Source organism: Amphibalanus amphitrite, unplaced genomic scaffold, assembly GCF_019059575.1.
Source record: "Amphibalanus amphitrite isolate SeventyFive unplaced genomic scaffold, NRLGWU_Aamphi_draft 002279F_arrow, whole genome shotgun sequence".
Lineage (NCBI taxonomy): Eukaryota > Metazoa > Arthropoda > Thecostraca > Balanomorpha > Balanidae > Amphibalanus > Amphibalanus amphitrite.
In genome coordinates, this window is record NW_024883760.1 from 1 (window position 1) to 26,592 (window position 26,592).

The 26,592-nt window shown below is 48.1% G+C and overlaps 1 protein-coding gene and 1 non-coding gene across 2 annotated transcripts; one reads left to right on the plus strand and one right to left on the minus strand.

Moving 5' to 3' along the window:
* Positions 1–168: 168 nt before the first annotated feature.
* Positions 169–26,592, minus strand: LOC122376756 (cadherin-87A-like; the record flags this gene model as incomplete). The annotated part of the gene is made up of 32 exons (XM_043356697.1): positions 26,503–26,592; positions 26,264–26,338; positions 24,047–24,192; positions 23,501–23,610; positions 22,947–23,075; positions 22,386–22,511; positions 18,630–18,770; positions 18,078–18,270; positions 17,567–17,679; positions 16,920–17,033; positions 16,450–16,533; positions 15,879–16,034; positions 15,392–15,511; positions 14,366–14,484; positions 13,828–13,939; positions 12,029–12,184; positions 11,424–11,582; positions 10,807–10,930; positions 10,162–10,353; positions 9,663–9,760; positions 8,436–8,594; positions 8,039–8,168; positions 7,409–7,621; positions 6,654–6,811; positions 5,729–5,843; positions 4,318–4,469; positions 3,722–3,835; positions 2,745–2,886; positions 1,788–1,927; positions 1,278–1,366; positions 749–857; positions 169–328 (listed from the first exon to the last, which is right to left on the minus strand). Coding segments are annotated over exons 3-32 (4,072 nt in total), but the record flags the coding sequence as incomplete, so codon positions are not given.
* Positions 8,948–9,088, plus strand: LOC122376757. Its single transcript, XR_006255699.1, has one exon. It is a non-coding gene; the product is annotated as a U4 spliceosomal RNA (small nuclear RNA).

Here is a 26,592-nt window from a genome sequence, read left to right on the forward strand (position 1 = left end):
CTCTAACTCCACATACTATCACAGCAGATGAACCTACCGCTTCCCAAAAGCCAATGCCATCCTAGTCTAGTCTTCACCATTTTCCCCTCCCCACTAAGCACCCGATCCTTCATTATCACCCCCCCCCCCTCGGCTCCCTCCCCGGCCATTCCCCGTCAGTTTTCTCACCGACTACTGTGCCGCCTGGCAGGTTCTCCATAACACTGAACCGATGCACGTGCTCTCGGAACTGCGGCGCGTGGTCGTCCTCGTCTCGCACGTGCACCTGCACGTAGCGCACCGTCTCGTGCGGTATTGGTGAGCCGTGGTCGCGCGCCACCAGCACCAGCTGCGAGAAAAGCGCGCGAAATCAGTCACGTGGGTAAGGGGTGGGGATAATTGAAAGTTATTAGTTATTACCATGGGGATGCAAGTAAGCAAGATTAGCTTTGTATGGTGGGAGGAGGCAACCGGCAAGCGTTGAGACACAATCGACTTTTAGCGGGATTCGTTCCCGGGTATTCGACGCATCTGCCCCTAGCGGATTATTATTCGTTCATACGATCAGTCATTCAGCCATTCATAATATATTTCCAGCCTTGTCTCTACCCTATGCTACTCGAGCACTGAGCAAGTTACGTCCCCTTCTGATAGCGACACCCCAGCTTCTGCTCAGCTTATTATTGAATGATTTCCCATCCCTGCCCTAAACCCTGGCAGCCCTAGCCGAAGGCAGTCCCAGCCACGGCCCTGAAGCTGCGCCACTTACCGTGTAGCTGTCGCGACCCTCTCGGTCGAAGCGGACCTTGCTGCGCACTTCTCCGGTTTCAGAGTCGATGGTAAACTCTCCCGTCTCACTGCCGTCTGTCTCATTCACTCTAAAACACAGAAGTAGGGAAGGGTGATGAGTAACGTTCCATTAATTGAAAAAGTTGGTGAGGCGAGAACGGGGCAAAAATGCTAAAAAAGATAGATAGGCTAGCGTCACAAAACAATGCACTGATATTATAAGAAAAGACGAAAAGATCTCACAAACAAAATATACGTAATGACGAGTGGCAACAAGTAATTAATATAGTCTCTTATAGAATACAAGATAAAAAAAAACAAATAAAGTACGAGCTTACTTACTTACTTAGACTTATTTCGTCAATATTTCGAGTGAATAAACAAACCCACGCCCCCCCCCCCTCCTCCCACACACACACACACTGCAGCACGGATAGCTCAATATGTGACGTAGTAGAAAATAAAAATCCCCACCTCCCTCACACGGCACGGCACGGAGGTACTCTCACCTGAAGTAGTAGGAGACCTTGCCGTTGTCGCCCTGATCGGAATCCTCCGCTTTAGCCGTCAGCACCAGACTGCCGGCCGGCTGAGAGTTCTGTAAAACGAGGAGCAACGTTCTATCAAAGAAGGAACATACATACAAATCTGGGATACCATCCCATAACCGTGACATACTGTGAAATGAGGAAAATCAGGGTGACATTTCCGCCTCGCCGCTTCGTTTGTACTCGCATCTCTCCGCATCTCCAACGAGCGAAACCAATAAAACCGTCCTTATGAAGCTAAACCCTCGGCGCTAAGCACTGAGCAGCCAGACAAAGGAAATATCTTACCTTACAAATTTTACAATATCTTAATCTTACAAAATATCTTACAAATATCTTACAAAAACTCAGTGAAATTTATCTCACCTTACCGCTATCCCCAAGCTCAACACTCATCCTTCGAAACCAGCCCCCCCCCCCCCAAGAGATACCCCCCCCCCAAGAGATACCCCCCCCCCTCCCCAGACCCACCTCAGTGACCTCGAAGACGGCGTTGTCGGCCGACGGTCTCACGAAGCTCGGTTTGTCCTGGTTGGCGGCCAGTACCGTCACCCTCACCATGGCCGTGTCGTTAAACGTGCCGTCCGTGGCCAGCGCCGTCAGAGACATCTCTGGAGGAGAAACGGAACTATGAGCCATGCATTAGCTAGACTTAAGTAGCGACATCTCTGGAGGAAAAACGGAAGTCACCATGAACAGCATATGATCTGCAATGCATCAAGGGAGAGCTAGATCTGGGAGCGACATCTTTGAGGGAAGAACTTAACTATCAGCAATATATCATATGGGTGATGGAATACAATAACAGAGACATTGCTGGATGGGGAACACGGAAACATCAGCCAAAGCTGCCGCATAAAATTTTCCCATACCTGCTACATTGCATGATTAAACCGAGACATCCAGGCATTTAAACGGCACGTGCACTGTACCACACTTTTCAAAGTTTAATGCAATGCTTTAATATTACCAGCCGTGTGGTTCAAGGGGTGTGGTTAAACACGTTGAACCACACGGCTGCTGACGTCACTTTCATATAGTTGTGAGCTTTTTGGCAGGTATGGGAAACACCTTCCAGCCCTAAGGCCGGGAATTCAATAAATGTCACCTCGCTTTTTTTTTAGCAAAATCACCTCGGGCCTGACGGCCCTCGGAGTTTTCGCTAAAAAACCTCGGTGACATTTATTGAATCATCCCGGCCCCGGGCAGGAATATATTATCAGCCATATATTCTGTGAAGGAATGAGGAAAGACGGCCACAGCAATATGTCTGGGGGAGGAAACATAGAAGTAGAAGAGTGACATTTCGTCTGGACGATGGGAATACTCAGCGACAATTTCATATGGAGGAGCTGGAAAAGAATTGCCTATATCTTGCTACAGCTTTACCTGTACTATCCCTCCCTCCCCTCTTCTCCCCCTCCTTACCGCCCAGTCCGGCCTCTACCCGTTTGGCGGGGTACAGGAACCCCGTCTCGGGGTGTAGCCTAAAACTGGCCGAGTGAGGACCCGGCAGAAGCGAGTAACGAATCGCCGAGTTATCCCCAGAGTCGGTATCAGTTGCCACCACCTGCCAAAGAGGTCACCGAGGTCAGTCGCGAGAGAGGTCAGGTCAGGTGATAGAGGTCAGGGACCCTGACCTTCCCTGAGGGTAGGAGGTATAGGCCGGGGTAACGTCAGAGATGTGTGTGTGTGTGTGGGGGATAGGGTATTACACTATTTCAGGGCCATGAGTGTAAAAGACGCTTCGACGGATGAACACGAGCTTATAATGCACATTCAACCTGACTGGTGGCATGAAGAATCAGTTGGCACAACGTGCTATTACCGTACACATCATCATAATGCGATGTACATACTGATATTTTCAGCATGGAATGATCGCTGCCTATCGAATAAACAGGCGGTTACCCATACATAAAATATCCACAGCTGCAATACCCACCCCGGTCACATACCATGTTACATACCATCCTCAGTCATGCGTGTCATACCCTGACCCTATCGCATACAAACCTGCAGTATGGGGCGGGTATGTCCGTACAAACCTGCAGTATGTACCTATGGGGCTTGCCTTGTATGTCCATACCTACCTGCAGTATGGGACTAGGTGGAGACAGCGGTATGTTCATACTCCATACATACCTGCAGTATGGGACTGGGCGGCGACAGCGGTATGGTCATACTCCATACATACCTGCAGTATGGGACTGGGCGGCGACAGCGGTATGGTCATACTCCATACATACCTGCAGTATGGGACTGGGCGGCGACAGCGGTATGTTCATACTCCATACATACCTGCAGTATGGGACTGGGCGGCGACAGCGGTATGGTCATACTCCATACATACCTGCAGTATGGGACTGGGCGGCGACAGCGGTATGGTCATACTCCATACATACCTGCAGTATGGGACTGGGCGGCGACAGCGGTATGTCCTCCACAATACTGGCAGAGTACACTGGACGGTTAAACTGCGGCTTCTGGTCGTTAATATCCAGCACTGTGATGTTCACCTGTTGAGGAGAGAGTGGTGAAAATTCAGAGGTTAGAGGTGGTGAAAGGGACAAGAAGAAACACGAGGGAGGGGGGAAACATGCAAACACAGGCCTAGAAAACCGAGCTGGCATTAAATCGAAAACAACAAACCGTCCTAGTCTTAGGAGCAAAATATATGGGTAGTAATTCCATAATATCGCACAATATGAACGTCATCCACCCAAGAGTCTCTTTTGTCTCTGCCTTCACTCTGAATATGAACCTAATTATCCTCTACCCTCCTTTCAATCGCCCTTTACTCTTGAGAAGAACTCTCTTCTATCCGCATCACTCTCCCCCTCCCTCCCGCCGTCCATCCCCCCCCCCTCTCTCTCTCTCTCGCTCTCTCTCGCTCTCTCTCGCTCTCTCTCGCGCTCTCTCTCTCCCTCTCTCTCTCTCTCTCTCTCTCTCTCTCTCTCTCTCTCTCTCTCTCTCTCTCTCTCTCTCTCTCTCCTCTCACCAAGGCAGAGGCGCTCCGTCGACCCTGGTCGGGCCCCATGTCGAACGCCGTCACAGTTAGTAACACCTGAGGCCGCTTCTCGCGATCCAGGTCTGCAGTTAGCAGACGGACCACACCCAGATCGTCGACGGAAAAGTCGTCCGCGAGATCACCTGAGGGGGTGGGGGGTGGGGGGTAACAGAGGGTGTGAGATGGCTTTTGGTGAACTATCTTTTGCTAGAATAACGCCGATGAGCTGAGATTTGTGAAATACGGCTCAATATCGATAATGTCAATGTCATTACATGATACTTTATTTCTAATGTAGAGTGAGAAAATGGAAGAGTGAGAGAATGGAGAGTGAGAATGTCTGTGACTGATTAACTCAGGAGGGACCTGGGACTGGTTATTGCAATACGATGGGGTTACAAAGAAAGTGTTGAGTTTAGGAGAAACATTATACCGCCAAGTTAATGACAGATGCGAAAGATAAATAGGGCGAATACATCAGAGGACAAGATAAGAAGACAGACACAGCAAAATTCCAAAAGCCACTGTAGGTAAATGACGGGCACAAAATAAAACCAGAAAAAACCACCAACGCCAACTCATGCCAAGCAAACTAACAGCCTTTCACAATTAGGCGGGAACAGGACAGGGTTGTTCGAGGACAAAGCGTGATTAGTTGTGAAAAGCTGCGACATCTCCAGTTATTGCTGGTTGATTACTCGACACGTTACCGAATATGCCCATTCTAAAGATAAATGTAGAGTAATGGCTGCTAAAGAAAAAAAAAACAGATCCTATTCAAAACAAAAGAGAAGCAGAAAACCAACACCGAACAGCAGGCCGTAAAAAAGCCAATAAAGGGAGGTATTGCAAAGCAGCTGTAATTCAGAAATACACGAGTCAGCTGTGCCAATTCCAAGCAGACAAGAAGGTGTCAAGCTGGATGCAAAGCTAAAACACGACAGCTTAGCACGCAGTCCCGTTACCCAAGTCCCGACCACAGTTAGTCAAAAATACCTGTCACCCGACACTGACAGCGAAACCGACACCGTCGAGCATCAGACTAGAAGAGAAGCCTGTAACGATCCGGCCAAAACCGGTTAAAGAGGGAAGAGGGGGAAGTAGCGGTGATTTCGTTACGTATAACTATATAACTATCATCCATCTTTTACTTTATAAATTTAGTTCAAACGTTTGAATGGACGGATTGACAGAACCGGAGCCTACGCTAAGCAGAGCTTGTTGCGTAAACCCTATCCATTTACCTTTCCTCAATTTAATAGCCATATTCAACAGTCATTACACAAAAAATAGCCCCCTTTTAGCCGATGCTCTCCCCAGTCTCCACTCATTGATGTCTACCCTCTCCCGATGTCAATTCAACTACCATCGCTACCCCTCCCCTTTTCCCCTTCATTCTCACCAGGTATCGTGTAGCTGACTTCGCCGTACATTCCGGAATCAGCGTCTGTGGCTCTGACCTGAACCAGCTCCACGCCCGGGTCACTGTGTTCCTCCACTGAGGCAAAGTACACGTCCTGAGGGAGCAAAATCACACAATTATAGCCATCAGTGAGTGGAATGGAAAACATAGCCCGGTGAACGACTGTTCCGGTTGTTTTTCAATAGAAAAACACAATATTCACGAATAGTGTTTAGTCTTTTCAAACAACCTGCGGTGCAACCACAGAACTGGTTGCTGTGTTCCTCCAATGAGGCATAGTACACGTCCTGGGAAAGCAACAACGACACAAACAGTCAGTGCATGTACGATTTGTTTGCTGGGATTCGCGCTGACATCGAGATTATCTTGACAGAGTTAGGTGTGCGGAAGGAAGCGTGTGACAAAAATGTGAGATAAACATTTGAAACATTGGCATGCCTCCATCCTAATGGCACCTACATACACAAATGTTGTTAATTTGATGGCTGTAATTACATTTGATGGTTAGATGCTTCGGACCTACGTATGAGCCGCTCCGGCCTCCAATCACTGTCATCTATCCTAGGGCGTAACTAGTAACTACCCCAATCAAAACAAAATTCCGTTCTGGGCTGGACGGTCCCGTGCTACGTGAGGAGCTACGTGGGTAGCTCCTCAAGAGCAGGCCCATCGTGCGGTGGGGTGACCGTTGGCAGGGCTAGGTGGTCTGTACAAAGTGAAAGCCTGAGCCCGGGCGGAGCAGTCTGTCCTGAATGGCTGTCCCTACCAAAATATTTACAATCACCATGCATTGCATACCTACCCTATGTATGAGCCATACCTATCCAAAAGAGCCATACCTAATACCTATCCAAAAGCACCGCCAGCTTCAACTGTTCCACTCCATCCCATTCTCCTTCCTCACCTGCTCAAACTCCGGGCTCAGATCGTTGACGTTGACCACGTTGATGACCAGGTGTGCAGTGCTGTTCCGCTGCGGCACGCCCGTGTCGAAGGCCATGACGTCCAGCTCGAACTGCGTGATGTTCTCGTAGTCGACCCGGGAGCGGACGGATAGCTCGCCTACTCAGGGCGCGGGGGGGGGGCAAATTAGCGTGCATGTAGGTCGTGTTTTGATATTAACATAGCAAATGGTTTGACTTTTATTATATTTTTCACTTTATTATATTGTATCGACATTTATTATATCGCTATCCTTCAACCCCAATCAATGTAATATTTTTAGGCTATGAGCTCTTAAATGAGACGAACATTTTGCCGAGCATTATTTTTACCGGTCATAAGTCTTCTCTAGCCTAACCTACCGCAACCTCACCCACGACACAGGTGTGTTTCAGGCTCATTTCCTTGGCGGATGAATATCTCATCGACACAAAACTAACTGACCCGGACGTGTTAAGATTAGCCCTCCCTCGCGTTGCGGTGGCAACCACGACACTCTTAACACATATCCATCACAATGACGACATAAACCAATTAAAATACACAATTCACACCGTGAATTGTTCATTTATATTTTATAATGTCGGCTTAACCGGATGAAAGTGTCACTTGTGGCTAAAAAGAGAAATATATGCCTCGCATTACGTTTTTCTCAATAACTCTCATCAATCCTCAACCTAACCATGGAGAGGTTGGATGCACCCGCACCCGTCTCACCTGTGGCCGGATCTAGGCGCACCAGTCCTCCCTCCTCTGCGTGATATCTCCGTACGAGAGTATCCCTATCTGTCGCTCGAACCCGTCCGAATACTGTGCCGGGCGCTAGCTCTTCTCGCAGCTCGAAACTGAGCACGGGCCGCTCAGGGGTCCATGGCGGGGAGAATTCGGGGGCGAATTCGTTGACGTCGACAATAGTCACCAGAAGACGACCTGGGGACGGGGGAGGGCGGGGGGGGGGGGGGGGGGCGTGTTACGCAGCGCATATTACAGAAGAAAGACCTAGTAAGACAAGTCGCAGAGGGCAAGATGGGATTCAAAAGGTGTGCATTAAAAAGAATAATAGAAAAAGTATTCGTTGGTATGTACTGGGTATGTACAGCTTTGATCTGTCATGCAGATGTCGAGAATACCAAGCACCATAAATGAGCCTTATGTCGAATAAAGGGAATGAATGAATGACTTGATGAAAACAAACAGAATGAATGTATAAATAAACACATGCTTTCAACTCCCCATTCTTCCAGTCTTCAATGACCCGTAGCCCACGTCTTCTCCTGCCTGACCTGTGAACTGACCCCACTCATTGACCCTTTACCCTACCCCGTTACCCGTTATCCCCTCACGGACCTGAGCTCTGCTGGGGCGGGAAGGCGCTCGTATCCGTTACAGCCACGGCCAGTGTGACCACCGCTGCCTGATCGCGCATCAGAGGCTCCGCCACAGACACCCAGCCGTCCGAAGACACGTTGAAGAAACTCTGAAAACGGAGAGGTTAGCGTTAGAGTACTAACGTTTGGGTTGTCGTGTGAAACTATTGAGATATCCCAAACACAAAAAGTAGCGATATTGGTATGAACTATTCATAAAATGTCTAACAACATTCAACATATTTATGCAAAAACCGCATAAAATCAGCAGCCAGCCTGCCTAACAAAGGCGCACGGAGCGCGATTATATCACTAATCACTATTCACTAGCCCACGGGAGCCCCTCCCCCTTACTCCCCCCCCCCCCCCCTACCAACCTTGTAGGCTCCGTTGGGCCGGTCCACTTGTTTGCCGCTCTCACTGACTGCCGATTCGACCTTCTCCAGACTGAAGACCAGATCCTGCGGAGAGGCTACGTCGGGATCGACAGCCGACAGCTGGTAGAATCGCGAACCGACGGCCGCGTCCTCAGACACCTGGTGGTGAAAGAGCGAACTATTCAGACACCTGGTGGCGAGAAGGCGAACTACTGACACCTGGTGGACGGAGTGTCAATCGCATAAGCTTTAGTTATGTCTTCACCGCTAGATGGCAGAAGCGAACAAGGTGTCAAATTGCTACGAGTTATCTCGAACTTCGCATTACGTAATCATCCTATTGTCATAGCATGGGTTGCCCTTGTCGTTCAAAGCAATCGCCTATAGATGTCACTACGAGTCTACGCAGAAAAACAACGCGAAATGCCGGTAATCAACGGGAATCTCGTGAAACTTGCAATGGGCTCCTCCGCTTGAAAGAGTTAGGGTACGAGTTTTCATCCCGGAATTTTATCTTTGCGCAGTGGCGATACAGTAACCAATGAGGTTTATCCGAGGTGCTGTTATTGCTAGTTGAAAACTTTACCCAATACCCCGCCTGGACGACGTGAAATACCGTCGGCCAAGGCAATGTTTGAACGGCCTCACGGGGCCTACTAATATACAAATAACGAGGAATGGTGAAAGCTAACAACAATCTAACGACAAGAATTATACGGTTTTCTTAAGTTTGCGTTCGTGATCTCAACTAAGGCCCAGGCCCGTGCTGCGCAGCTGGCCTACATACACGATGAACATTACGTCTTTTGCGTCGCCATGATAAACATATTTCTACTGCCTGAAGTGACGCCTATTTCACTACTCGTATCCACTTGAATTCTATTACTGTATTTTCTAGCTTGGTATTATGCATGCAAATGCAATAGCAGCAATATTGCCTTTTCATGAGTCGCTTTCTTTTTTAGCGTAAAGATGAAAAAGTATGTACAGCACAGCGGGAAGCATCTACGTAATATTGTGGTTAGAAATCCATACAAATTAATTGGTAAAAAATAATCATTGGAAAATAATACCCAATAACTACAAATCACTAGATAACGATATCTTGGTCTTAGCCTGATATCTATGTTAATTGCTTTATGTCAATCATAATGAAGATAACATTCAGTAAATCCACCGAAAATGAGAGTGACCCCCTCCCCCCCCCACTCCCCGTATTCTCCCTACCTCGGCACGCTGCGTTCCCGGCGTAAAGTGGGGACTCTTGTCGTTGGAGTCGATCACCATCACAGATAGGGTAGCCGTGCCCGTCTGGGCCGGAGAGCCTGCGTGAAAATGGGGGGGGGAGGGGGGTAAGTTATAGAGGAGGAGTGTGTTATAGCTGACACTTGACAAGTCCTCGTTGGATTGGGGCGCACGGGGTAGGTGTAAAATGGAGAGCAAACTACCATGAAATGATGGTGACTGAGGTGACTCGCTAGAGTATGATAGTAGAGGCTGATGAAGTATGGTTTCATATTGCAGCCGTCAAAAGAAATACGAATTATCTCCAATTAATTCCTTTTATTTTAATTCAACCGACCCCTTCCTGCTACTTGTTCCTGCAAAACAAACTTGCACTAAATATCCCCTTCATGAATCTCTCCTTCCACAAATCCCCCTTTCCCCACAAACACGCCCCCTCCCTATATCTCCTTCTTCCCCCTCCCCCTCTTCCCCCACCTACCTGAATCCACGGCCAGCACTTCAATACTGTACTGTGCCCTCCTCTCATGATCCAGCCGCCTGGCCAGTGTCACCACGCCCGTGCTCTGTTCCACAGAGAAGTCCTCGTAGGCGCCCCGCTGCAGTCGGTAGCGTATGGCGGCGTTGGCGGCTGTGTCTCTGTCGCGGGCGGCCACGCGCTGAACGACCGTGCCTGAGAAGTGTGAGGGGGGGGGGGTCAGGTTAGGGGAGGGTAAAAAAATAGCGTGCGCAATGTACATTTTAGTGTGTACAATATGGAAAGAATGGGAACTACGAAATTCTGGACGATGTGCGCATTCTAGGAAAATTAATGTCAACTAGCATGCTATCAAGATTTACCCTCAATAAGCATAATCACCCCAGAGTATCAGTATATAACCTCACGTCCTCCCTCACCTACTATAAAAAGGCTTTGGTGGTGCATGGTGGTAAAAAAAAATGGTGGTGCAGCATGGCTCGTCAATCAGCTTACACATTGGCACATTCTCTGACATACATCATATTATCAACTCCCAATCCTTCTCACCAATGGGTACACTCTCTGACATACAACTATATCCCTCTCTCCTTATCAATTATGGGTACAGTCTCTGACATACAGTTCACGAATTCCCATGCTCCTCACCAATGGGTACACTCTCTGGCAGGACGGCCTGGTACACTGTCTTGGAGAATTCTGGTTTGTTGTTGTTGGTGTCAATGATTGTCACCTCGACTGGTACAGAGACTGAGTGAACTCCGTCAGTCACCTGAGGAAAGGAGATGCTCGGTCAGTGTAGCACGCGATAGCAAACCAATCCGCAATTATTGAATTGGGTGTGCTAAGGGTAGATTCAACGCAAATGTTTCTCGTGTAAAAAAAAATGTAACCGTAAATATGGAGCTAATTCAGCAGTAGAAGAAGAAACACAAAGCTGCAAAGCTGAACACGAAACAAAAAAGAACTCACTTAACTCTCATGAGTCATTCATAGTTGCAGGTAACCGTGAAACTGGTCGGACAGCAATTTTAGTCAACTTCAGGTAACGTTCAAATTCAGTTCAGTCAACTTCAGAGCAATCCACTACCAAAAATAGTCCAACGAAATTTACAAGGGATTTAACTGCCTACAAAGTGACACATTACCTTTCATTTTAATTATTACTTACTAGTAAGTAGTAACTTACTATTCCTGACTTTCGTAAATTTACTAACACCGTGCACACCATCGTAAAAAAGATGACACACTTCCCAATCACTAACCTCAGCCACGAGGGCGACCATCTCCCTGCCCTGCACGTCATCCAGGTCAATGCCCTCCGTCTTGTTAACAGTGACCTCCCCCGTACTAGGGTCAATACGGAACACACCACCCTCCAGCAGAGAGTAGGTCAACTGGGAGGTCACGTCACGGTCCTCCGCCTGCCGGGTCAAGGGAACAGGTCAGAGGGGTGACAGCACTGGGGGCAATGGATCTAAGGATAAAGGACTGTCTTCCCAAATCATAACACTCTCGACATGATCTATTTTTGTCTTTGAAATTTAGCCTGTATTTTCTGACCGGGTTATAGCGTGATTGACATCTCTTCCATCCAAATAAAAATGAATGCCTAATTGTAAAAACGCAAAAAATATTCGATACTCGATGCACATTTAATACCTAGCACGGAGCTCAAAGAAAGCTCTTACGCCCGTCAAGAGCAAATCACACACCGCTCTTTCACGTCTCGCCCTGTCCAAGTCCATGCTTTTGTAAACCACTAGTATCAGCATTCAGGAAGCAGTAGCTATAGGGATCACGCTGGCACTGGGGGAGGGGGAGGGGGGCAACACAGGGGCTCACCCCAGGAGGGGGAAGGGACACCTACCTCGACCACCAGCGGGGGGTCAAACCGGCGGGCGCCCTCTCTGATCACGGCTCCGTACATCTGTCGTCCGAACCTCGGCGTGTTGTCGTTTGTGTCCAGAGTGACGATCTTCAGCGGCACGGACGAGCTGAGACCCTGGCCGGCCTCGTCGGTCGCCTGGGCGCGGGATGAGGGGGGGGGGTGTCAGAGGGGGGAGGTTAGGGGGGACAGATCAGGTACTGTGGTGGCGTGGGGAGTTTGGTAGGGGTAGCTAGTATCCAGTGTGCACTACAGCTGTTGTGGCCAGAGCACAAAGCAAACATTACTTGACAATTACCGGTAAATGAGTATGAAAAGTTCGGGGTAGCCATGAACACGTAACCGAAAACTAGCGCCAATTAAAGGTAGTGTGCCACCTTTGAAAGATTTCCCGTTTTATTTTTTCTAGGATAAGAAGCTTCTGTTTTTACCTAATATCGCAAAAAAAATCAAAAATGGGCCTGGAATAGTGCCTTTTTCGCCTAAAAGTTTATCGGTTTTTAGATATGTATAACAACTGTAGTGGGCTCACCTGCAAACAGGCGTCGGGCAACAATCGCGAATGCGGCGCACTTGTGACAATAAGCAAAGGTCATTATAGTGTTACGACCATACGACGTACGGGAATGAGTTATCAGCTGTCTAATCGTAGACAACACAATGTCGAGCCTTAAACTGTAAGCCTGTATTGGTATTGTTTCTTAAATTTGGCTGTCGAACATTAATTTGTGGTTTGAAATATGATTTTATGTAAAATAATTGATATGAAAGAGCCGTCTCTTAAGTTATGACCCCATTACAACACACGCAAGTGGCAGAAATGACAATGATCAGCTGACGCATTTTTCTTGGCCGAAGTCAGAGCGCGCGGCCCGACGCACCACGCGTATTTGGAAATTCCGACCTCGACGAGCATCAGAAGCCACCTAACAGGCGTGTTCGAAACCGCTCGACCGTTCCGTGCTTCTATCCTCAGGATACCGAAATCCTTCTCCTCCACCCCGCAACCCCTCTCCGGGCTGGACAGGCATCTTTATCTCATGCGGGCTGCTCCCTTGGAGCGGCACCGCTGCTCCCGAGGGAGCGCACCCCGTAGCCGGGTGCAGTGAGTGCCTTGGGGCTGGGTGGCCTGTCCTCTGGACGGGCTCAGCCCCGGCGACTTACTAGGGTGCCTGCCCAGACCAATGTCTCCCCCTAATTCCTATCATCCTTCCGGCTCTGCAATGGTCTTGTCGACCGAAAGGGCCTAACCCAACAAAACAAAAACAAACAAACAATTCGAAACCGCAGGAGATGATGATGAACGGGTTTATCGAAACTTGATTGGATGAGCCTATCGGTAATAGCGATTTTAGTGTGTGCATTTATTGTTCATAGTGGTGTGAAATGTGGTTGGGGTACGACCGACAACCCGTCGGGGCGAATTTCGCACTGGGGTACTCAAAATTTGAAGAATTTAAGACGTTTCCATAAGTTTTGAAGGTATGGATAAGTTCTAAAAATCCGGTTCTCCTTATCCGGGTCATTAACTCCATATGGTCCAAGAAAGCTGGCACACTACCTTTAAATTATGGTCTCACTTCAAAATGACTCAACTCAGCTCTACGGTAAATACTGGGGAACACGATAAGAGACTATAAGATACGGATTCCAGCAGAGAGATAACAGAGCGACTGGAGTAAATAATAATAGTCTTGCCTCCACAGTGAGAAAGTAGTCCCTACAACCTAGCCTTGACAGTCTGAGGAAGTACTCCCGCTAGCGACTGCCCATCTTCTTACCTCGACTGTGAGGAAATAGTCTCTCTGCGTCTCGTAGTCGATACAGGGCGGTGCTCCGGGCGTATCACAGGGCGCCACCACCACCGTACCCGTGCGGGGGTCGATGGTGAACCTGAAACCACACACATACACGAGGAGACACATTAGCGGCGAAATGTTGAGTAAGTGACATGATATACCGAACTCATCAACACATTGAGCACGGGACAGAATACACGGAACACATAATGAAAACGCAGATCAAGATTTCCGTTGGTATGTTGACAGGCTACATGAGTACGCCCTTCATTCTGGTATACATTCAGAATGCTCGTCCGAAGAAAAATAACAGTCCCTCGTTTAAGTCTCGGTTAAGTCTCTCCTAGTGATATCTCCTTTTAATTGGCCCCGTCTTCTTTCCCCTACGCTTTTCATCCGGATCCCACCAAACCTTCCTCATTTCTTTCTTTCCTGGCTTCTTCATACTTTCCTCTTTCTCTCCCTCTTTCATGCCCTTCCCTCTCCTTCACTCTCTCTTTATCTTCCTTTCTTATCTCACCTCTCTGAGCCGGCGCCGCTCAGCTGATAGACGATCCCCTCCAGTCCAAACAGACCCGAGTCGCGGTCACCGGCCGACACGGTGGTGATTATAGTGCCCGGGGGAGACATCTCAGACACCTGGGGAGAGGGTACAGATATCTCAGACACCTGGGGAGAGTGTAGAGACATTTCAGACAACTGGGGAGAGTGTCGGTGGTGATTATAGTGCCCGGGGGAGACATCTCAGACACCTGGGGAGAGTGTAGGAGATATCTCAGACACCTGCCGAGAGTGTAGGAGACATTTCAGACACCTGCCGAGTAGGTGGTGATAATAGTGCCCGGGGGAGACATCTCAGACACCTGCCGAGAGTGAACACATACATTTTAGACACCTGCAGAAAGTGTAACAAAAATCTAAGAAACCTGGGAAGAGTGTGCATGCAGACATTGCAAACACCCGGTGAGTGTTAGGGCATCTCAAACACCTGGGAAGAGCGTACGGAAATTTAAGACACCTAAGGAGAGTGAGGGATATTTCAGACACCTGCGGAGAGACTAAATACAGGCATTTCAGACACAAGCTGTAGATAATGTGCAGACAGACAGCTCAGACACCTGCGGAGTGTACAGACATTTCAGACACCTGCGGAGAGTAAAGGAGATATTCAAGACATCTGCCGAGTGTACAGAATCAGATACATATTCGGACACCAAGCCGGGTGAATGCACAAACATTTCACACGCCTGAGGAGAGGGTACGAACATTTCAGACACCTGCGGAGAGTGTGCGGATATATCAAAAACCTGTGAAGAGTGTTCAGACATTTCATACGCCTGCGGATACTGAGGAGAATGATAGCTCATACCTTAGCTTTTCGTTTTCCTCGTATCATTTCCATAATCTATCTGCTTGGAGTGTTTTATACGTGCTGTATAGGACTTTGACCTCAATAGGAACACACCGTCAACGCTTACATTCTAAAAGGTACAACAACCTTAGTATAACTAAAACTGCGAACTAAACTACACTAAACTCCACTGACCTGCGCGACGTAGGCGTCCTGGCTGAACCTGGGCGGGTTATCGTTGAGATCACTGACGGCCACGGTGACTGTGGCCGTGGTGGCCAGACGGTCCGGGGTGCGACTCTCCTCAGCAACCAGCTGGTGAGAGCGGGGGAGGGGGAGAGACGGCGTGAGTAGAGCGGGTGAACAGAGGGGGTGAGCACGAGCCGAGAAACGGCAGACTATGCTGGTCTGAAGTGGAAGCAACAAACTAGACTGAGCACCAGACACGGACGCCGAGATCTATGCATTATGCAATATTATACTGCTAATCATGTCATTAGCTTTTTGTTGTTATATTAAAACTATCAATACGGCAAATTGGTGGGAATTACATCTACTAGTAGAATCGGAATTGTATCTTCTCACTTTTGAAAAGCATGGCGCAATACGCTTGCAGACATAATCGACATAATTACATATCAAGAACACGAAGACAATCCATGCCACCGTCACTCGCTCTTACCAGCAGTATGAACTTCCTCTGGTTGGGGTTCTCATAGTCGAGCGGTCCACGCGCCAGTCGTACGCTGAGGGCACTGCTGCCAGTGCCCGAGGAGGGCTCCACACTGAACGGACCCGTCTCGTCCAGAAGACGTACTGTGAACGCGCTGCTCACACCCTGTAGCGAGAGAAACGGGGAACGTTAGAGCATATCATAGGGAGACAGATGAAAGGATATCAGATCGTGTTAGGGGAAAGGCGAGGGAGATACCACGTGAGGAGACGGGATTCTGTCGAGGGCGTAGGGAAAGGGGAGGGTATGATTTATCACGATGCAATGAGAATCGGAAACAATCCCTGATTTGAGTGGCCAAAGGCTAGGATTATTTCTTGCATTTAAGTTTGGGCTCTCCCTGAAGTATTCTTTTTTAATATCAGCCCGGTTTCCGAAAACATTACTAAAACATATTCAGCTCGACTACGTGAATCTCATTCAGTATCATTCAATCATATAATTATGCGTTAACTACTTTACAATAAGCTAACATTAATATCGTCAGTCAGGCAGAAGAGAAATAAATATTCAAACATACCACGTCGGCGTCAGTGACCAGGATGTTCAGTCCCGGCAGCGGAGTGCCGTCCCGCAGGTTCTCACTGATCGTTGTCGAATACTCCTGTCAAACAAAAATGATACAGAACATGGTACATCATCAAACACTTGTCACATTATTCGCAAAGATGCGTCTCGGGCGACGAAATTGAGCCTCGCTCGTGCAAACGGAAACCCCGATAGATTGATGTCGACCGCCCTCCTAACCGGTCCCCATCGGAGCACCAATTTAAGAACAATTAGCCCAACAGGTCACTCTCCGCCCACCACTATACCTTAACACCCCAAACAGCCCAAATACGACACCCAAAACACCTCAACTACAATAGAAAAGCCCAATATTCTAACGAATAGTGTTTGTCTATTTCAAACAGCCTGCGGTTAAGGTATACGATACCCCAAACACCCCAAATACGATACTAGACTTCGAAACACCCCCGACTACGATACCTGTTGACTGAAGCGAGGCGGTTCATCATTGGCGTCTCGTACGGTGACCGTAATGTCAGCGGTGGCCTCCGTCAGGGGTCCCCGCAGTCGGCGACCCGACTCCACCTCAACAGCCTGGTGAGGGGGAGGGGGGGGGGGGTCAGAGGTCAGTCGGCGGCCCGACTCCACCTCAACAGCCTGGGGAGGGGGGAGGGGTGGGGAGATCAGAGGTCCCCGCAGTCGGTGGCCCGACTCCATCTCCACAGCCTGGGGAGAGAGGGAGGTCATAACAGAGCCATGAGTATTGAGTATATTAAGGTTCGGATCGAGTTCAGTAAATTAAATGTGGAAAAAATAAAAAACTTTTTAAATAGCAGCAATGTGCATATCTTAAAATACATTATTGATTGTCAAATTCGTTCATTATCAATGAATGTCATGGCAACTTTTCACAAAAGGCAACAAAATGGGTACAATTTCGGACCTGCTACAAACACAAGAAAAGCCAAAGCATTTGACAAAACATGTCATCATCATCATCATTAGCCCATAATAACTAAATACGCACTTACTATAGCAGCAGCAGCTCTAGGCCATTATAAACCTCATCAATTGACACTACCGGTGGTTTCAACTTTCCTAGACTGGCACAGAATCCACCGACTCACCTTGACTGTGAGATGAATGGCGCCGCCGCGCACCAGATCCGACTCTCGGTCCAGTTTTTTGGCCGTGCTCAGCACGCCCGTCTCCTCGTCCAGCGAGAAAAACTCGCCAGGGTCTGCCAGGGCGAGAAAATGAGGTGTGAATGGTAGGAAGGCTTTGTGATGGATGGGGGTAGGTGTGCGAGCACGAGCATCTTTACGAAATACCATGCGGCAAGATTACTGAAGTCCGTTAGTCGAAGTGCATACTGCAGATACATCTCAGCTTCAGCAGTTCCCAGCAGGCAGACTAGGCAAGGAAACCAACAACTATGAGCAGTAAAATCACACCTCCATCTAGCCTTTATGTCATCCCAATTCATCCTGCTACCCTCTCCGCCTGTCCAGGCTTCTCTCTCCCTCGCTCGTTCCTTTCCATCTCTAATTCTGAACTACCCAATATCCATTTTGAGGATTACGTGTCACACCTTCCTCTATTCCCTCCCTCCCTCCCTACCCCTCTCCCCTGTCTCACTTTCCACCATCTCGAAGACGACAGGTCGTGCCGCCCCGCTGTCTCCATCCGCCGCCGCCACGGTCAGTACGACCGTACCGATGGCGGCTCCCTCGTCCACAACGGCCGTACGACTACCCGAGAACGACGGTGGCGAGTTCTGCACGTCCTGAACGCCGATCAGAGCACGGCCGGCGGCGGTGAAACGGCCGTCCTGTGGGGGGGGGGAGGGGGGGTCAGTGAATGAACGAATCGCACGTGGGTGGAAATATGTCCAACGACAAGCTGGGTAAAACAACTGGGTCGATGGTAAAGCTGGATTTCCTAGAGACTATGCTAAATCACAAACCACGTACTCATGTATGCTTCTTGACACTTCCTTTCCCTACACGTTAACAAAAACAAAACAATGACACAAACATGTGCCTCCCTCGTCAACATAACCAAACACATCATCTCCACAAGTCCCAATCATGACAATGAAACCTTCCCTCCTTCCCTCTCCTCACATACCCCCTCGAAAGAGTACCTAATGACCTTCACTTACGGTAAATACTTGAGATAAATACATACCGACGCGAGCAGCGCCACACTGATCCTGGGGTCTCCGGTCGGTGAGAGTACCAGCGGCCGTTGTAGCACCAGCGAGCCCACGTACAGCTGAGAGGTACTCTCCAGGGCCATCACTGTCAGCAGCTCACAGGCGCCCTCCGACTGGCGGTACACGGAACGGACACGGCACGAGTCGTGGTTAGGTGGGTGGGTTAAAACGTGTGGCGTTTGGATATGTATGCAGAAAGTTCGTGCAGTAAGAAGTAAGTACGGCAAGAGTTCGTCATTTGGTAAGTGTATGCGTGATTTGTAAGCCGAAAGGGTGATCTCAATATTATGAACATTTATCACTATGGTATAATAAAATTCACTTGCATGTTCTTATAACGGTAAACAACTACATATTTACCACGCTGGCCTGTATCGTTAAACTCACGCACACACAAGTACATACGGTAATTTGACGCAATCCTCTTATTACAGCTATTACCTCAAGTAAAGGTCATTAGGTACCCTTTCGAGTAATCAGACCCTTTACTCAAGAGATGCCTCCTCTTCTTCTGACGAAGACGAGTAGGCTGCCATGCTAGGTGAGGCCATACATTGATGGCCACGATGATCATTAGTATGAGAACTTGTAGTTGAACTTTTCAGGGTGGTCCTTCCATTCCTTCCCCAGTCTGTACTTGAACACATCGACATTTGGAGCATCGATGGTGTGGGTTGACAGCTTGTTCCATGTCTGAGTTACTCGTGCCGCAAAGAAGGCTTTTCTGGGTCCCAATTGATGCTGGACTTGAAGTTTTTGATCGTGACCTCGGGTGACACGGCTGAGAGAGTTCTTGAACATGCTGTTGTGACAACACGGGCACTCTCTTTGGAAGTCCACCTTGTCGAAGCCTTTCAAAATTTTGAAGGTCTCGATGATGTCCGACCGTTTCCGTCGGAATTCCAGAGTAGGTAAATTAAGGCTCCTGAGGCGATCTGAATATGAAAGGTGAGACAGTCCGTTCACCAGCCTTGTTGCCCGCCGCTGCACCTGTTCGAGTGCATCTTTGTCCTTTTTGAACTTGGGACTCCATATAACAGTTGCATACTCGAGGTGGGGCCTGACAATGCTTTTGTACAAGGCTTTGAAAATGTCGCTGTCAATTTTTGCAAAGGTATGCTTGATTGCACCAAGAATTCTATTGGCCTTGTTAATCTGGTTAGTGACATGTTTTGAGAAGGATAGCTTCATGTCTATAGTGACTCCCAGGTCCTTTTCCTCACAGACTGCTTCAAGGGTATGTTTGCCTCCACCCATAGTTGTCATGGTATACTCACTTCCAGGATTTGTTGGTCCTAGATGCATGACCTTGCACTTGAGTGGATGAAAGATCATCTGCATTGTTTTTGCCCAATCTTGCAAAGAGTTGATGTCCTCTTGCAGATTGTGAAGTTCACCATCGCGCTCGTTGATGACTTGGTAGACCTTGGTATCGTCCGCAAACATAGAGATGTGACAATTTAAGAGGTCGGGAACATCACAGACAAACATGGAAAACAAGAGAGGCCCGAGCACTGAGCCTTGCGGCACTCCACTTGTTACATACTCCCAGTCTGAGAGTGATCCATTGACGTTCACTCTTTGCCGCCTGCCTGTTAGAAAACTCCTTATCCACTGATGAGTCTTTGCATTCACCCCTAGAGCCTGGACCTGGGCTAGAAGCCGTTCATGGGGCACAGTGTCGAACGCTTTGGCATAGTCCAGAAACACAACATCCACTGGTAAGCTGTGGCTTAGCGCTTCCGTCCAAATATCAAGAGCTTCCAGTAGGTTTGTGACTGTAGATTTCCCTGTGATGAAACCATGTTGTTGGCGAGCGATAAGATTGTTTGTCTTCAGATGAGCGATGATGTCCTCGCATATGATCCTCTCCAGAATCTTGCATAATATTGATGTCAGTGACACTGGTCGGTAGTTCGCGGGATCACTTTTGTCGCCTTTTTTAAAGATTGGCGTGACGGTGGCCACCTTCCATTGCCGTGGAACTTCTCCAGTTTCAATACTTTTACAGAACAGAGATGTGATGGGTGTCGCAAGTTGGTCAGCAAGTTCGTGCAAAACACGAGGGTGCATGTTGTCGGGGCCTGGCGATTTATCAATCTTCAGTGTTTTCAGCTTGGCATGGACTCGCTGAACAGTTATCGCAATTTGCATCTCTGCCTCCAAAGGCTTTGGAGCTAGCGTTGGGATCGATGACTTGTCTTCCTTTGTGAAAACGCTTGCGTACTGATGATTCAATATATCAGCCTTGTGCTTGTCGTTAGTTGCCGGTTCACCATTAGCACTACGCAAGTCCGAGATACCACATTTTGATTTCCTGCGACGGTTGACGTAGTTCCAAAACACTTTGTGATTTCCTTTGACTTCTTTAGCCAGCTTCGACTCGAATTCCCGCCTTGCTTTCCTGGTCGCGTGGGTAGCTTCATTTCTTGCCTTGACATAACTTTCGTAATCATTACTGTCCTTGGTGTTCAGAAAACGAACCCAAGCGTGATGTTTTTTCTTCACCATTCTAAGAGCACTCCGATTCATCCACAGGGGATTTCCTCTTTTCGCTTTCTTGTTGGTGTCCAGCTTGGGCACGTACCTATCCATTAAATCCGTGATCGTTTGTTCAAGCGTATCTGCCATCTCATGCACAGATTTGCCTTCAAATAGTCCTCGCCAGTCAACGTCCAGTGCTTTCCTCATTTCTTCATAGTTGGCTTTGTGGTAATTCAGTACCGCACTCTTTCTTACTGGAACGTAAGGGACAAACGATATAGCAAATGAGACACTGGCATGATCGCTTGCTCCAACCGGGTCTCCAATTGTCAGTTGTTCCACCAAGTCTCGCTCATTTGTAAAGAGTAGGTCATCGAGAGTAGAGCGCTGTCCATCTCTGTATCTTGTTGGCTCTGTTATATGCTGTAGAAAGTAGGTATCGCGTATACATTCGATAAACTTACGAGCTGGGCTGTTCTGGCTGACACCTTCTGGAACTTCTGGGTCCGGGGTCCAAAATATTTCTGGGTGGTTAAAGTCACCGACTATAACCTTGTGCGAATGATTTGTGGATGCTGCCCAGCCAAGCATTTTGTGAAGATCAGGATCTTGAGGAATAGCTTTACTTGGTGACCCGCTTCTGTAGATCACCCCAACAAGCATACTTGCTCCACCCCGGGCATTAACCGTAATCCAGGTGCAATCCTGAAAGTTGCAGTCTCCCGCGGGATAAACTTGTTTGGCCATCAGATTCTTTTTTACATAAATTCCCGTGCCCCTAGTAGCTCCGGCTGAAAAGTTGCTAGTAAATAATTCGTAGTCGGGCAGTTCCATTACAGGGTGTTCAGGCATCAACCCAACTTTAGGTTTCATTTCTGTTAATGCAAGAATATCATAGCTCTCAAGTGCAGTGAGTGCCAGCATCGCGTCGTATTTACTCATAATAGAATTGTCGATGTTGGCATAAAACACTTTCAATGAGTTAACAGTATGGGTTACAGGCCCGGCAGGTTTCTTGTCGTCTTGAATGTCTAGTCTCGATGTGATGGAACCATGTGATGGAACTATTACAATTTAAATCAAAAGTATCTCTAGAAGTAACCAATTGAAAAAGAGTACAGCTTCACACCGACAGCTCATCGACACAGCAAACACAGGACAATAAAACTCAACAATCTGGAGAACAATAAAACTCAACAATCTACACGATATTTCACACCCCGTCAGCTTTGTCTCCAACATACCGAGCTTTTCGGGTCGCAGGTGACGTTCAGGTTCTCTCCGACCAGGTCAGGGTCAGTGACCTCGATCTTCTTGATGACCGTGCTCCCGACCGGAGCATCCTCGCGTAGTTCGGCCTCGTACAGTGCCTGGGGGCAGGTCAGGGGTCAAAGAGGTCAGGGCTGGAGTTAGAGATTATAGCAGCGGTTAAGAGGGATCATGGCAAGGCACATAAGAGACATGGTCAGATGGGTCAGTTAGCGAGGTTGGGCAGGGGTCAGAGGTCGAGGTAGGGGTCAGAGGTCAGATCAGGGGCTAGAGGGATCATGGCAGGGGCAGACGTCAAGGTAGGGGTTTGAATTCAAGACAGCAGTTACAGGCCAGAAATCATGGATCGTCATAATGAGATCTCAACACTTCAACCGTAAGACGTTAGGGTTGAAGCCTTAGTTCTGCAGATGCGATTTAACCTTACCCCAGCTACTCTGCCGCAGCTGGAAACAAGTCCCTTTTCTAATCTCAAGCAGGACGTCTACAAGCACTGCTGCAACCACTCTTCACTATTATCCGATCACTTCGCTCACCTTTTTAAACACGGGCTCGTTGTCGTTTTCGTCGACAACGATGACGGTGATGGGCACGGAGACCTTGTTGTTGTCACCGCCCTCCACACGGTCCTCCAGGGTCACCTGGAGCTTCAGCTGGGTGGTCGTCTGTGGACGGAAACGAGGGTGGATGGTAAGGGAGTGTATGTAAGAGTGGGGTGTGAAGTAATTGAGAAATGGCGCGGGGATATAAATAAGAACATCTGAACCAAGGTAGACTGGTAAGCTGAGATGAGTTCATTCAAACACATGCGAACAAAGCTTAATGTCCAGCTCTATTATTTTATTGGATGTAAGGTAAGAAAATCAATGCATTTCACATTAATTTTTTTCAAACAGCATTCTATTCATAATATTCTAACTACCTACTTCATGTATGATAATGAAAGATTATCTCAGGCATGGTGATTGTGGGTGTACTTGAAATAGTAATGATGCTGAAAGAAGCAACGCTTATGCTCAATTTTTTTTAACATCGTAACATTCTACCCTTCCCACATCTCACACGCTGACTAATGAGCATCCTCTCTCACCTCGTGGTCGATTCGTTTCTGCACCGACACCACGCCGGAGCGCGGGTTGACCTGGAGTACGTCGGTGCCCTCCAGGCCGTACAGAAGGGGTGAGCCCTCTGGGTCCACTCCTGGGGTCACGATAGGGGTGCGGTTAGGTGATCTAGGTTGGAGGATATCCAATGAAATAGCGAAGAAGGTTCGGACAAGACAGTATGGAGAAGGTCACAACAAAGAAACAGCAGAAAATTTAGTAGGTACAAAACAATGAACAGGTAGGTATCACACAATGCATGGGAGAATATACAATTAAGGAAAAAAGATAGACACAATAGGTAATGATGCCGATGGCAACAACACAGCAGAAATTCAAAATAGCCGACAAAACAGTGTCAAATATCGACCAAACTGACGAATCATCACACTTAAGAGCTGAGTGGTGAATATTGGATGAAGCACTTAGCAGAACAAAGTGGAACTCAATGATCTAAGAAAAGGGTGGTACTTACCTACCTAATTGATATTTCATACCATACCTGGCAAGGTCAGTAAGTTGTAGCCACTCACCTTTTAGGGTGTAGACTTCCTTTCCGATAGGAGTGTTTTCCGAAATCACATGGTAATCCATGTTGGCCTCAAAGCTAGGTGGTTCATTGGCACTTACTGCTGCCATATGGCAGCATATGACCAAAAGTGCCTTCTGTATAAACATTCTGCAAATACAACATAAGTCATCATAAAGTAATTGGAAGGACCAGTGAAAAAAACTAACAACGAGTGCTTAAATGTAGCCAAATCTCAAGGAGGCAGACACAATACAGTTAAAATATTAAAACAACGGTGGAAAACATTCCAAGGCAAATATTTTTGTGATTGCAGTTGTGAGTCGTTAATCATGACCTACTGTTTAACTCCCCTAGGTATTTATTCACCTGTTTGGGGTTCCTTTGGCCTGAGACTTGAGAGTAGCCAAAAGAATAGAGGAACAGGGAGTAGGGAGGGGACCTGCATAGAAAGAGCTTGCCGGGTGGATGAGAACTAGAGATGTCAATCGGATACCAACTTTTTGGTACACCGATACCAAACCGATACCAACTCGGCATTTGGTATTTGAATCCTAATTTGTTTGGTATTTTGTTGGTATCATGAACCCTCGCTAATGTTTGAGAGGCTAAGAAATCGGTAAAAAGTTGGTATTTTCCTCATGTTCCCAAGTTGGTTTGGTTTCGGTATTTCTCCACGGTTTTGGTTGGTATTTGGTATGGTATCGGTATTCCGATTTTCCGTATTTGACATCACTAATGAGAACCCGACTGGAAAAAATATACGTTACGCCGATTGCCGAACATGTCCGGCGTAGTGTCAAGATGGTGCCGAAAATTTCAGCGCATGTCCGGGATAACTTTGCATGCGCCGAATTCAGCGCATGGCGGCAGCTGAATTTTTCGGTGCAGGGCGGCTACGGATTTTTTTGGCGAATGCGGTCACATAATTTAGTCGGCACACTGGTCAATCTAGCAGCAGATTTCGAGAGGGTTCGGGACGAGATGTCCCCGTCCTGGTCGTGTGCTCGAACTGGCGAGCCGCCCTGAGGATACTCAGCGGAGGAGCGGCCGTCCAGGTGAGGCCTCCACCCTGGGTATGGAAGACCTGATTCAACATTGCAGAGCGTCATGAAGTAATACTGCAGTGGGCTCCTGCCCACTGCGGTAGTGCCCACTGCGGTGCCGAGCGGAATGAGAGCGCGGACGACCTGGCGAAACAAGCGGCCGCCCTGCGCTCCGACGCCCGCTCACTGACCCGGACGGTTCATTATGCGGCCCCAGCCCTCGCGTCAATGGCGCGACCAATGGTCTGAACCACTGGTATTCAAGCCACTCATTGGGAGAACGCCGGCGCTCCCTGTCCCCGGGGAGGACCGAGAGGACACCGTTTCCGTGCACCAGTTAAGGGCGGGGCCCGGGTCACTGGGAGCGTGCCAGCAGTGCCCAGACAAGCAGTGTCCTGCTGCGCTCTGCACCGTGAGCCGAGATAAGGCTGATCTGATGTGCCGGGGCAAGTGCTGCTCTGGCCCTTGCTGGCGCCCTTCTTACCTGGTCTTCTTACCTGGTCGGGTTCCCTTGTTCTGCTTTTAATTGAAGGAGGGGTCAGGAGGGGAGGGGTCAATTGAAGCCCTCCAGCTACAAAACACACCGCTCAGTGCTCCGGCAATGTTTTTTGCCTCAGAATTTCCGGCAAGGGCCTCGTTTCATGGCACGACGCTACAGTCCGCTAAGCGTATTGTGGTACCTATTGGGTTTCCGTGGAAATAAAAAAAACTTATTTGGATGCTCAAACATGGGAGAGCATTCAAGGCTCTGAAGTGCTCTGTCTGGCTGATACTTGGAGCCTTGGTCAGTAGATGTGCACATGTGCTCAGTGCTATTTATAAAAGTGGCTTAATGTTGACACAAATAAGCACACAATTTAAGGCACAAATCATGCAGAAGTTTCAGCACAAAATTGCTTGTGCTAAATTTTGGTGCATGGGGGCCACACGGGCATCTGGCGTAGCATATGGATGTTTCTTGTCTGGGATGAGAAAACATCCAATTGGGAAAGTGAGCCCACCAGCGTCAAATGGATAAGTCGCAAAGAGTGTAGTGATGCAAATAGCAGCATTATCAAATCGGTACACAGCATCCAGTCATGGGACACAACTTCGTCGAACACAACTGTCACTGTCACTGCTTGACTAAGCAGTAGACTATAACTGACAACAAATACTAGATTCATATTACTTACCTTAAAATACTTGTCCAATGTCCCCTCAATTTACCTTCAATATTTCATCAGTAAAAGACATCGACCACCACCAGCCTGAAAACAAAAACGAAACAGCATCAACTCGAAGTCTCTAAATCGAACTAGAACTGTGGTTAGTGGTAACACAATCGCATCAGATCTGCATAACAATAAAGATATCAACGCAAGCCTGTTTGATCCCGACATAAAGACAACTGCTTTGACCATCACCTACTCACCTTTTAATTTGATAAATGGGCCCCTCAAGCCCCTCAGCCTTTCAAGGATACGCGGCCTAAAATATTTCCCTTCACTTTACCAACGTAAGC